This window comes from Rhipicephalus sanguineus, chromosome 4 (assembly GCF_013339695.2).
Source record: "Rhipicephalus sanguineus isolate Rsan-2018 chromosome 4, BIME_Rsan_1.4, whole genome shotgun sequence".
In the NCBI taxonomy this organism is placed as follows: domain Eukaryota; kingdom Metazoa; phylum Arthropoda; class Arachnida; order Ixodida; family Ixodidae; genus Rhipicephalus; species Rhipicephalus sanguineus.
In genome coordinates this window covers 180,113,650-180,127,732 of record NC_051179.1, presented here as the reverse complement: position 1 = coordinate 180,127,732, position 14,083 = coordinate 180,113,650, and the positions used below count along the sequence as shown (strand labels likewise).

Here is a 14,083-nt window from a genome sequence, read left to right as displayed (position 1 = left end):
TATCAGCATTTTTAACTACATGCACAAGTATGAACTTTAAATGCGTTATCAAAAATTTCGAAAATAATTTCTTACAACTTTATGGAAAATGGCACCTACGGCGACTTGTGCGCGCCGTCAGCAACATTAATTTTCGTTCTTCTTGTGAGTCCTTGGGTGTTTCAGTACAATAATTACTCAAGTGGCGTCCCATTCCACGTTTATCCTCAGCGAGCAATTTCCAAACGCTTTTTTTATTCTGGCACATTCCTCAGTCGGTGCTAAGCCAAACATAGCCTGTGCCGCGCTGCGAGAATTCATTTTAGCATAATTCCTACCACTTCTTTTCGATTCCGGTGAATTTGCCAGTATCTGTAGCATGAAAACGTGCATAGACCACAGCTTTAAGGCCATGGCTTCGTTACTGCTGTTACCAGGACAAGTAGTCTACCAGCTGTCTATGTAGCATCGTGCAACAATAAGGTGAACAAATTTTACATAACAACGTTTCCTGGACTAGTTCTCCAAACAACGGCGGTGCACAAGGATCCGCATGGGCTAGGAATCGCAGTGGAAAAGGGAGAATTTATTGCTGCAAGCAGCTGCAAAGCGGGATAAAAACAAAATGTAGAGACCGCGATTTTTTGTTAAGTTGTGCAGCAATTTTGGTGACAAAATCGTGTCCATAACGCAAAACGAATGAGCCAACTTGAATATGGGAGTGAACCCAAATTTGGGGTCGATATGGAGATGGGCAACAGCTTCTTTGGAAGAAAGGCCTCATTAGCCGGCTAGCATGCACGGGCGAGCGTCTCAGTGAGCGCTTTCCGCTACTCACCGAAAATCACAGCCCCACGTCGAAGCAGAAATCTTCCTCATGGAAGTTGCTCGCTGCTCGCACGTGTTGTAGCCGATAGCTTTCTAGAATTTCTAAGTTTCAATAACCAAGCTTCACGCAGCTTCTTACCCTGAGGACACGTGTGGAGGTTGACACCGCGCTCCGTTTCCTGCATTGCAGCACCGCGTACTGGCCCACCGTATACAACGCTTTCAAAGACGGCGACTGCACATTGCGGTGCTTTGAAGTGTTCTCAAGCGCGCAGCCAAAGCGAAAGCTCCCCACACCCTCCCTTTATTCGAAATTACAGTGCAGGTGGCATTCGAAAATGTACTTTTCAGCGCGCGTCGGTGCTCCCGAAGCTGACGGCACTGCCACTTATTCTGCCTAGCACGTCACGCCGACGGTGGCGCCAGATTTTTCAGCGGTGGATCTCGCAAATGAATCTTGGTTAAATGAATATACAAACCTATTTAAATTGAATGTATTTCAGCAACAATGGTAACAGCGAATTTTTTCATCAGCGGGGCCGCTTGCGCTTTTCGTTCCGCCGTTTCGCGTGACCAGCGACAGAACACGTTGATGTGCCAAGCAGCCCATAGCATAGCATAGCCATGCATATTGTGGTATGTTATAGAAAGGGGGTGGGAAAGAGAAGCGAGGATAGGGAGGAATAAGAGGAGGGTAGACCATAGCATAACCGTGTGCAGCATAGCAAGTGAGGGTAGGTGGGAGTGGAAGGAAGAGAGAGGGATATATATAGGAATAGATAAGCAAAACAGAAAGGAAGAATGAAAAAGAAAGAAGGAGCAAACGAAGCTGTAGACAATGATAAAGAAATAAAGAAACATGAAAGAAAGAAGAAAAAAGACGAAGAAAGAACTGAACCTGCGCTCGCCAGGTGGTGGCGCTTGCATGCCAACTCCGCTGTTTACTCAGATTGCACTTGGGTGCAACTCGCAATAACTCTTTTTTTGTATAAAGAATGGAGACGGAATGCAAGACTATGCGCGATCAGTTGAAGCAACTTGTACATTGTGATGGTGTGCGCGAGTGGAGTGGTGACTGTATTTAGAAGACGACGATGAAGTTGACACCTTGCCCCGCTTCGCGTGGCCCAAGAAATGAGAACCATCCACAGGGGTTCGGAAGAGGAGACTCCATAGAATAACGGCAGACGTGGCCGGGAGAAGATGGTGCCCTGGGCGTGGAAGTAGCGGCCAGTCGTGTACCTGGCTCAAGGTCGCTGCAGGCTCTCGTGCTATCTTTCTTGTCCTTGTGCTCTGTAACTATAACGTGTCGTCTTGTTCCTAAGCAAACGGCCTTGTTTCTTTTGATTACTGTTACTTAAACACTTTCTTGCACGAAATCGAAGCGTATTAGTTTCGTGACATAGGTATATTTCACTCGCTGGAATTGTCCCACAGTTGTATTTCTTGACGTGATCATGGAAATAACGTTTTTGACCTCCTAGAACGGCAGTACCTATTTTCCTGTTGGTTGTGCACCCATGAATCTGTGCCTTATTTTGTGTCGCTCGTCACAGGCACGTCCAGTGACGTCATTGTACCTGCCAACGGACGTGGAGCTGATGCACGAACTGGACGAAGGATTCCGGACGTCTGATGAATGCCTTACGAAAGCAAACATCGGGTGAGCATGAAAACTCTGGATTCGATGCGCGCTTTCATGGCTATCATTGCCGACTTTTTCCTCACTGAAACGCTTTCGTTCATTGACTACTGCTTCTCGTGTATATGATTGGCGGGTGTAACGAAAAAGACAAGAATATGCCCCACTTGTCGAGTTAGCTAAACTTAGCATATTTATCACACTGGGAAGCTGTACCGGCTTTTCTTGAACACTGTTATTTGGGAGATATTCTCGACTGAAGAGCCCTTGTATACGGCTTCGAGCGTATATTTGCGGAGTAGTTAAAAAGAACACATCTCCTCTAAGTGCGAAAAAAAAGCACAGCTTCGCGTGTTATCATGTTTTCATCTTAACTGGGTCCCCGCTGATGCACTCGAATACGAAAGGTGTTTCTTTGAATGGCGTGAACGTAGCGCTATGTGTTCCACATGTCATATAAAGAGCACTACGTTAATCAGGAGGGTCTTACCAAAAAGAAAACAAGAATAACGTCTAGTGTGCTTGAAGTATAGTTGGGGTTGACGTAAATGCTTGTACATTCGCAAAATAATGCATTTTTAATGCAAGTAATGCATTTGTTATTGCTATGTTCTTATTTGTCTGGAACATATACGCTAGTTGTTTTGTTTTTCTTCTGTTTTACACCCTTAAAATACTTATATGCATTGTTCATCTATTTATTTTTCTTTCTTTGCTGTTGTCGCTGTTATGCTTACCTTGTAGTGCAGATTTTCCTTTTTTTATTTTCCTAATATGAAGTCCCCTTTATTTTGCATGCCCTCTCCTGTATAGGCCTGAAGAGGCCCGCAGTATTGAATAAATAAGTAAATAAACAATCGACAACACAGATAAAAGCCATACAGAAGCTATACTAACTTCTCTTATGTTGAACAAAATGCGAGATACGCTTATTGCATTTATACTTCATAAACGCAAAGAAAAACCCATTCCTTCAGGGTATTTATTGTATGCCACATCATTATTTCTGTCGATCTTCGTCGACTGCGTTCGCTGAGCCTATTCAGCGTCGTCGATATCTCCGTGTTTCTGAGAGGCCTTATACATTTTAAATGCGGTTACCGCTGCAAGTACCTATCGCCTCAGCACCCTACACTCTACGTTCGACCAACTCGAGTATCGTCACACTTATCTACTTGGGTAAAATAACTCGTAAACATATTGGAAGCCTTTCGTATCAAAGAAAAGGTCAAACAGAATAATCCTCGCGAGGGATATTCTGAGGCGAAACCGTAGACTTTAAGTGTAGGTCGTTACCTTCCCTAGAATGTTACGAGCGGCATAGCGATATCGTCTTTCGTACTCTTTCTAGCGCTTGTTGGAAAAACTTCATTAATGCGAATACTGAGCACAGCTTCGTGTTGCGGCAACGCCAACTTTGTTTGAAGTCGTGACTATCGCAGTTTTACCAGTGTAATATTCGTTACATATTGCCACAGAAATAGCCAGCACTCGAGTGCTATACGCATAACACCCTGAGCACTGCAGGCGTCGCGAACCAAGTGAAACGCCGACAGACCCGTTACGAGAAGCGAAGCCAGCCGCCGGCTGAGGTTCGGTAAGGTGTCCCTAAATATAAGCAGTGGGGCGTTTGCATTTCGCCCCAATCGAAACGCAGCAGCCATGGCCGGGAATCGAACCCGCGCCCCCGAGGTTAGCAGCGAGACACCCTAAGTGCTAAGCTACCTCGGTGGGTTTCCTTTTTCGTTGTGCGCTGCAACATTACTCCGATGGTGTACTTTCTACGGAGGTAAGCGTTGTCTAAGCTCAAGCACTCACATGAGCTATACTATTTTTAGCTGTACTGAGTATGTGAAAACTACTGGTCACAGTGCAGAAGTACACGATGGCGCCGCTATGAAAATAGTGCAGATGGCGGAGTGGGCTCCCTCCGGTTTTATGTTACAACCAGCACCAGCTTTGCATGCTGTTTCACTGTGCGCACAACTCTTATACAAAATATACGCAATGCAGGGAAGTCGTCAACTGCGCTCAGAGCCCCCTGGGATCAGCGATATTCACCAATGGGTTGTTGGTCAGCAACAAGGTATGTCAACGCGTAAATATGCGTGTTTCTAGCTTTTCATTCATTAATGGGTGCCTGAAGCTAAACTTTGAAATAGCTACAACTAAGTGCATTCATAAAAATGATGGTTTATTGAAAGTCATGAAAATTCTCGTTGGCACATGAATGACAAAAGAAAGCCTGTATTGTATAGGTAATTGAGTAAAATCATCTGGGAGAGGCCAATCACATAATGGAAAACATTCAAAATATACGTTACGAAGCGTTTCACTCTTATTTTATTCCTTAGTGCAGGGGTTCTCAAACGTGCTAGCCTTGGGGAACCCCATCGATTTTTAGCTAGTGCCGCGGAACCCCGAATTTTCTCCTTTAGCACGAAGACTAGCGGAAGCGGGAAGGGGGGGTGGCGGGGTGACACTTCTCGACGCACGCAACCACTGCATTACTTCACCGCCCGCATTGACCTATTATCTTTAATACCGAAGGCAGTCGTCGTTGATGCATGTGCAACTCCTTATAATACACATGCATGTGCGACTCCTGATAATAAACAGACTTGCGATTCCTCCGCAGCACCCCCAGCCCGCTCCGCGAGTCACGTAATCCACTGCATGCTTCAGACACCGCATGGCGTAAGCAATGTGTTCACGCAAACGAAGGGCCGGATGTACCAGAAGCCTGTTTTATTTTTTGCTAAACATAAATGAAGGAATGCCAGTCGCACCGCAAAATGGTCCTCGACCGATACAGCTGTCGTAAGGCTAAACCTAAATGCTCATGTAGCCCAGAGCCGGTGAAGCGCTGCTTCTTGCGAGTATCAAAGCGCTCGTTGCGAGTTTTGGGCACAAAAACCAACATAGTGTAGTGGCAAATCAGCGTGTATGAAACTACCATGTGAACGCCGGCGCACCATGAGCCACGAGGTCACCTTTAACAAACTGCGCTAACGAGCATGAATTGCGAGCGCTCTGTCACCGCGGGTCCGTAAATCGCGCAAGTTTCATGTCGCGCACAATACGACGAGTGTTTAGTGCTGCTACCGTGCGGGTCTCTCGCTACCCGCAGGCACCCGATGTGCTGATGCGGCGTGCGATGGCTTTGTTAAATGCAAAATTTCTTGCAAGTTTTCTCTTCGAAGTAATAACTTAAGTGTTAATAAGGGTAAAACGAGAGCTGGTCGCATTCGTTCAGACCACTCGCGGAACGATAAAATGTCCTTCACGGAAGCCCTGGGTTCCGCGTAACCCAGTTAGAGCACCCATGCCATAGTGAAGAAAATTCCCGCAGGTCCCATGCATTGTGACAATCACTAAGCAGCTGGACAGGCTCCGAGAGGCGCACTGTCCTGTTGCATTATAATTGGGCCGCCTATGTCAAAGCATCCTCGGTTGAAGTGCTCGGTTGAAAACGAGGGGGTTCGCGAGAAGAAGCCGCTCGCCAGTATACCTTTCTTGCAATCGTCTCAAGAAAGATGGCGCGAGATGTGATATCGACGTTGTATTTTCGGCTAAGAATAAGCTGGATAGGTTATGCGCTGCTGTTGAAAGGAAGGCGGACGGGAGCGCGCAGAAATGGCACGAATGCAAGGTTAAACACAGGAACAGTTCATCGGAGTGTGGTGAGGGAGTTGTGTATCAGCTCCTTTCCACGTGCGGTAAGTGTTACATAGGACAGACAGGCCGCTGTCTTAATGTGCGCCTGCAAGATCACCGTTTAACTCTTAAAGGTCAGCCTTCGTCAAATTTTGGCCCTGTACCGCCGGGAGTGTAGCTGTATTCCTCGCGTGCCTGAGGCCATAGTGCTCGCACGTCATAGGGACGAGACGGCACGTGAACTCGTTGAAATTTTCTTATGTTTAAAAGCCGGTGATAAGTGTGTGTCAAAGCCTTCTCTTGTGTTAAACAAGGCAGAGATAAGGTACGTGGATGTGCATATCTGAGGTTTTTATTTTAGGGGCGAAGCTCCTTATAGCGGCACCCGTTCGTCCCTCGTAGCGTAGTATGTAACCAGTCTTACGCTTTGACCTGCAAGGTGGTGCCGGTGGGAGATTTTTCCTGTGCGTTGTTGAACAATAAAAAATTCGCAGCGTTAGCTAAAAGCCGACTTCTTCTGTCTCTCATTCCCATTAGCAGCCATTCTTTACCTCCAAGGTAGTGCCTGGTGAGATTTCTCCTGTGCGTGATTAAACAATAAAAATTTTGTTCAAAACGCCGTTGATTGATGAAATAAACCAACAAAAGACGCCAGATGTTTTGTAAAAGCAAAACGAAAGAACGCCAGATGTTTCTAAAGCAAAACGAAAAGACGCCAGCTGCTTAACGAAAGACGCCAGATATTTTCTAAGCAATGGTTTTCTAAACAATGAAAATTCACAGCGTACATGTAAAATTAAAGTGCGCTGCAAGTCGTCATAACTCATCGAACCTTTAGTATAAACGCGCCTGATCTCACGTCGGTGATGATGTACTGGGCAGAATTCACGGAAGATTCACGGTTTACCGATGAACCTCCGCAGCTTCGCCCACTCATCATCATTCACCCCGTGGATATGCTGTGATTTTTTTGTTCGCGGTGAGCATGTGTTTTGTGCTTCGTATATATATGTTCGTTTTTTCCAATAAAAGTTACGTTGTTAGTATGCGCCTGTCCTGTAGTTTTCTCCGTCTTGTCCCACGTTTTGTCGCGCTGTTTCTCACCACAAATTACCAACTGGCCCAACAATCTAGCCTTCTACGGTATGTATTTCTCGTATTTAATCCATGCGAGGGGTGTCTTATGAAGTTTCAATGTCTCTTTTCACTGTCCTGGGTTGATATGAACTGTGAATAACCTTCGTCGCATACTCGCATACCATAAATGGACCGTCGTATGCAGGTCCTGTTCGTCACAGACTTACAACCTTGTATCCCACTTTTCTTACTATATGCCAAGTTAAGGAGGCTACCACGAGGGTACACAGATGTGGATGGATGGATGGATGGATGGATGGATGGATGGATGGATGGATGGATGGATGGATGGATGGATGGATGGATGGATGGATGGATGGATGGATGGATGGACGGATGGATGGACGGATGGATGGATGGATGGATGGATGGATGGATGGATGGATGTATGGATGGATGCATGGATGGATGGATGGATGGATGGACGGACGGACGGACGGATGGATGGATGGATGGATGGATGTTAAATGCTTCGCATTTATTATACATAGGCTGAAGACTGTGTATGTTACTGCCGATAGGTTTAGTCCGTTGAAATACACCCAGGCAAATATTTCTATATCAGTTATAACGTATGTATTGTCAATTAATAACGAAAGAAGAATTTCTAAATGAATATTACGTGTTCAAAAACAGTCGCTGGATTTGTACTTCTACAGTTTCGTGAGCGTGTAGAAATATGGTCGTATTTATAGAGTAAAATATAATTATGGCTTTGTGGCTCGAGGTAAAGGATTAAATGGAACCCGGAATCTTATGATGGCATGGCAATAGTACCTAAGCGTGACGAACGCACAGGCGCATAGTTGTCGTATCGTCTATTTGTTTAGCCTGCTTATAGGTCTTGCCTGAAGAGACAGAGACAGCGGCCAGATACTCTAATGAAAATATCCGGCCGAGCTACATTTAAAGGCGAGGCTGTTTTGACATTAAATTCTGCACTATTAGCGACCATGATGTAAGCGATATAATGACAAAAAATGAGAACATCTGTGTGATGGCCAGTCCTCCTTCTCCTGTGGATGCAGACGAAAAAGTTTCGGAATTTGTGAAGCCATGAACGTGAAAACAATACTAGTTCTTTGTTTCGAGAACTTGAGAAGGTCTGGTGTTGTAGTGCTTCTTAATGCATATAGTCGAAGATATCAGCATAGGAGAACGAACATAACTTTGAAATGTTTCTGGAAGATGTTCAGAAATCAGAACAAACAACGACGGTTATTTTTATTTGCTTTGACACCCTTGGTGACTCGAATGTTGCATCCAACAACTATAGCAGCTGCGCCCTCTTGCTCATTTCGCCACAAGAAGATGATGTACAGCCTGGCCTTTATATTCACGGAAGATTACTTCTTTAATCGACACTTTCAGCGCGCTGCAAGTGTCGACTATTCACAAGCAACTAACCCTATTTTGGCTCTTCTAGTTCTCTAGATTTCGGATGCCACGTCGGCACGACGTTCTGAGGTTTTGAAGTGGCAAAAAGCATAGGTCAGACACGTGGGGGCCTTACCACGTATATAACGGTGTAAAAGACGCGGCCATCAGGTTAGGTTGTCCTGTCACAGTTGATTTAATGCAGTTTAAACCATTTAACTGTTATTTAAAACTGTTTTCTTTTCGGTCATAAAGAGTTTCTCCGTATGTTATATGAAATTGAGGCCACAGTTTTCTCTCAGAATTTTTTGCCCAAACACGCAACGCTTCTAAATTAATCGTTTTTCTTGTATGCAGAATACTTGGCACAATATGAGTTTTAAAAGCCTTTTGTGTTTAGTGGTTGACCTAATAAAAGATCATCGTAGTCTGACTGGTCGCTTTTGTAACAGCCAACAACAGATGCATGTTAATCGCGTGAAAACCCATTCCGTCCGGCGAGCAAAGGCAGAAAACTTCGAGCTTAAGCAGGGCATCTTGCAGCATAAAAGAGGAAGTGTCGCGATGATGATGATGATGATCAAAACTTTATTTCACCCAAAAGAGGGGACAGTGTTAAGCGTATTGTACATACACGGCTGAACAGTTCTTTTTTTGTTTTTTTTAGAATATATAATTATCTGGTTGACATAAGAAGCCTTGTTAATAAGTTAATTTTAAAGAAGCAGCAACTCCATGTCATTGACCTATAAATGTCTCAGTTCGAGTTGTGGAGATTGATAGCCTGCCATTCATAATTGTGATAGCATAAATTGTTGCACTCAAATTCATTCTGAAGGAAACGAAGGAGGCTTCGTGGGTGGTTCCTTCTATCTGGGTGACATTAAATGAAGTCATGCGGCTTTCTTTCCCCGCTAAAATACAGTTACCAAAATATCAAAGAACAACAAGGATGTGATAGGAGTTGGCGTGCTTTTATTCTGGTGTGGAGAATATAATATGGCATTTCCGTGGGATGTAGCGCTCGTTTCGAGATCTAGAACAACAAGTGAGCAGCATCTACTGAAATTTTTCTGCACTGTATGGCAAAGCTTTCCATACCCACTCAGACTTCGATTAAAAGGAAATGCAACCATCCGACGTAGCTTTTAAAGCGACATTTTCTTGACAATTATGAACGAGAACACTTCGCATTCTTTTTCGCCAGACTGGACCTGTATCAAGATGGCGTATATGTGGAAGAACCGATGGAGATGCAGCACAGCACCAGTAATCTTGCGCAAGTTAGGTGAAACATTCTGGAACCCTTACGTGTACATATAAAAGCCACACCAACTCTAAATTTGCGCGGTTTTCACAGAGTAGCTTCGTCTGATCTGGAAAATCTCGAGCGTAAGTATTGTCGCGCCGTTTTACGTGCGAGGAACCAACGAGAAAAAATGGTCACATAAAATGCTTCTGTTTTTTCTGACCACTCACATTTATGGTTGACTTTGATATGCAAAACATGGCGTAAGCACTTTTTCATTCACGGAATGCGGCATAAAAAAATTACGCCGATTCTCCGTATAGGTGTGCGGTTATAATTGGGAGCATCAGGCTGCAACCGACGTAAACTTTAAATACATGGTGGTGGCTCGGAGGAGTAACTTTTAAAGTGCGTGCAAGCAAGTTGAACACGCAGTTTTATGCGTCCACTGATGTTACTAAGTTAGAAGGCTTTGAAACGTGCGTGCAGTACCATTGTAATATAACACAGTCACGCATAACCCCCCCCCCCTCCAACTTCCCTCATCCCGGTCAGGAGTGGCAGGCCAGAGACACGCCCTCTAGGTCTACCTCTCCTCGTTTCTCTTCACTAAATATTAACTTCTTCTGGTCTGCCGCAATTGGTACATCAGATATTATCTTCTTCAGCTCTGCAGCAATAGGTACATCCGCTGCGATAAAACGATGAAAGACAAGGCTGTATCAGTTATCTCGACTTACTATTAACACGACAGTGTTTTATGCCTTGTCCACCACGGCTCCATAGACTTATTTCCGTCATGAATATGACGTAAAATATAAATACTAACAGATGGCAAAGAAAAAACTACAAGAAAAAGTTCCGTCACCGGGAGTCGAACTAACGACCCCTCCCTACGTAACGCGCGGCGCGAAACGACTCGGCCACAGATGGCACGTTCTCCCCGCAGGGGCGTCTGCGCAAGCAGGCGTTTGGTGTGTAGCGACACCACGGACCCGAGCTAACGGGGGGGTTTCGACCCCCTCCCACGCCTAGCCGTGCGTGGCTTAGCCGTGTCCGGGGAAAAGGGGATCCTGGGGGTTGAGCCAATGCCGGGTGATTGGACCTTTAAGGCCCCCCTGCAGAGGCAACACACCCCTTTGGCCCCGGCTTCACGTAGACGGCACCCCTGGGCTGACCCACCCAGGGGAAATCGGCAGTCGCCTTTTCCTATCTCTTTCTCTCCCCACATCTTCGTCTTTCTCTTACTTTTAATCTTTCCTGTCTGCTCCTCTCTTCAATTTACTTCCGTTTTTCTTGGCGGCGAGGGTTAACCTTGTGTATGTGCCCTCTCTTGGGCACATTATATTTGGTTATAGTAGCTGTGTACAGCTGGCGTAGACATACTTTATAGCAATATAAGTGTTGTCGCGTCCCCATGTTGGGCTCCATGGTGGGCGGCTGGCATGGCTGCCGAAACTATACATAATCTATGGCCTCAACCTCATTTCCTCCCCTGAATGATCGCCGTCTCACAAAGAGAGGGCGCACCGAAGAGACTTTCAACGCCTTGTTCAAACCCACAGAAAATTTTCCACGGTTCCACGTAATCCACTGCGAAACACTAGAAAAGAACGCAAGAACGATCTCTCCTTTTCTTGTATCGAAATGCCTCACCGACACACTCGGTCAAGGCTATAAGGCTACAAGAATGGCTAGTGGGGACCTTTTGCTAGAAGTTCAAAGTAAGACCCAGTATGAAAAACTTTCAAAACTTGCCTCTTTTGGAAGCACCCCTGTCTCTATTACACAACACCGATCCCTCAACAGTTCGCGAGGTGTAGTATCTGACCAAGACCTGTTGGACTTGACTGAGAGTGAGCTCCTTGAGGGCTGGAGTGAACATCATGTAACGCACGTACAGCGAATTAAAATCAGACGTGACGACAAAGAAATCCCGACAAAACACCTGATTATCACATTTTCCACAAGCACCCTTCCAGAATATCTTGAAACAGGCTACCTGAAGCTTAAGGTCAGACCTTACATCCCAAACCCGCGGCGTTGCTTTAAGTGCCAGCGTTTCGGTCACGGCTCTCAGAGCTGCCGCGGCCGTCAAACCTGTGCTAAGTGTAGTTCACACGATCACCCTGCAGACGACTGTGTCGAAGTTCCCCGTTGTGCAAACTGCGAAGGTGGGCACGCAGCCTACTCTCGTAGTTGTCCCGCATGGAAAAAAGAAAAAGAAATAATAACACTCAAGGTAACGGAAAACATCTCCTTTAGAGAGGCGCGAAAACGCCTTTCTTTTCCACAGGGAACTCTATTCGCGGACGTGGCACGCAAGGGGGCAGTGTCACAAAGGTTCGCGGCGGCCGCACGTACCACGCACAGTGGACGGGCGGTAGCGCCATCTGCCCCCTCAGCGGAAGCAGCCCGTACTGCTCCGCAACCAAAGGGCATGCAGGCCTCCGGATCTGCAGGCCCAGGGCCTTCTGTTCAGGCAGAAAGCCCTAAAACACTGACACCCGTCCGCGTAAGCCGCGACCGGGCATCCAGCGCCTCTGCCGAGGTGATGGACACAACGGCAAGCCCAACGGCGTCTCAGGCGCCGAAGGAGCGGCGCAGCTCGTTGGAGCGCGCCAAAAAAGAAAAAGCCCGCATCACAGGGCCTGGAAAGGGCTCTGTGACTTAAGGTAATAGTTCTTTCAGTACACACAGCACTAACTTACACTGAAAATGGATACACAAATTATACAATGGAACGTCAGAGGTCTACTAAGAAACCTCGACGATATCCAAGAGCTGCTACATGAACACTCACCAAAAGTGCTGTGTGTGCAAGAAACACATTTAAAATCCAAAAACACGAATTTTCTACGCCAATATGTCATATTCCGAAAGGACCGGGATGATGCTGTGGCGTCATCCGGTGGCGTAGCCGTTATAGTTAACCAAGGAATTGCATGTACCCACTTACCACTCCAAACATCCCTTGAGGCAGTGGCTGTTCGAGCCGTCCTATTCAACAAACTGATCACAATCTGCTCACTTTACATACCCCCGCAGTGCCAACTCCAAAAATATGAATTCGAGTCCTTAATAGACCAACTTCCAGAACCATTTCTGGTCCTTGGAGACTTGAATGCACACAACAGTCTATGGGGTGACTCTCGCTGCGATGCGCGAGGTCGTCTGATTGAACAGTTCCTTTTCTCTTCTGGCGCATGTCTCTTGAATAAAAAACAACCAACATATTACTGCCTTGCAAACAGAACATACTCGTCCATAGATCTCAGCATAGCGTCTCCATCACTTCTGCCCCTAATTAAATGGAAAGTTATCAATAATCCTTACGGAAGTGACCACTTTCCAATACTTCTGAACACACCAATTACTAATGAATGTCCCCATCAGGTTCCAAAATGGCAGATTAAGAAGGCCGATTGGGAACAGTTTCGGAAAGTTACGCTGTTAAGTTGGACGGACATGTCTTCCTTAAGCATAGACGCAGCTGTAGAATACTTTACATCATTTCTGATTGATGCCGCAACCAAATGTATTCCACAATCAAGTGGACACTCTGGAAAACGACGAGTTCCATGGTGGAACAGTGATTGCAGAAATGCGCGTAAGAAACAAAACAAAGCATGGAGTTTGCTTCGCGACTCCCCGACAGCGGAGAACCTTACAAATTTTAAGATTATCAAGTCTCAAGGCAGGAGAACGCGCCGACAGGCTAGAAGAGAGAGTTGGCAAAAATTTATATCAGGCATCAATTCATACACACAAGAAGGCAAACTCTGGAACATGATTAGTAGGGTAGAAGGACGACAAACACATTCACTGCCTCTAGTAAACACACAAGGCGACAGCATAGAAGACCAAGCAAACTTTCTAGGCGCACATTTCGAACAAGTGTCCAGCTCGTCGCACTATTCCGAGGCTTTCCAACGCTACAAGACAACAATAGAAAAACAGAAATTAGAGCGCAAATCCACAAAATACGATGCGTACAACAGAGCTTTCTCCTTAGCTGAGCTGCAGGCATCGCTAACCTGCTGCAGTAGTTCCGCCCCAGGCTCCGACCGTGTGGTATATGACATGCTGAAAAACCTACCTGCCGAAACGCAAAAAACCTTACTTTCCTTGTACAATGCCATCTGGTTTTCCGGCGAGATCCCCTCGTCTTGGAAAGAGGCGATCGTCGTTCCCATTCTTAAACAGGGCAAGGA

At 45.9% G+C, this 14,083-nt stretch overlaps 1 protein-coding gene across 1 annotated transcript in view; it reads left to right on the top strand.

Annotated features, from left to right (window-relative positions):
- The window catches only part of LOC125758359 (uncharacterized), a 162,803-nt gene that overhangs the window by 101,803 nt on the left and 46,917 nt on the right, over window positions 1-14,083 (top strand). The window contains exons 22-23 of the mRNA XM_049415436.1: window positions 2,364-2,470; window positions 4,463-4,535. Of these exons, the coding sequence (XP_049271393.1) occupies window positions 2,364-2,470; window positions 4,463-4,535 (180 nt within the window). The remainder of the gene's footprint in view (window positions 1-2,363; window positions 2,471-4,462; window positions 4,536-14,083) is intronic.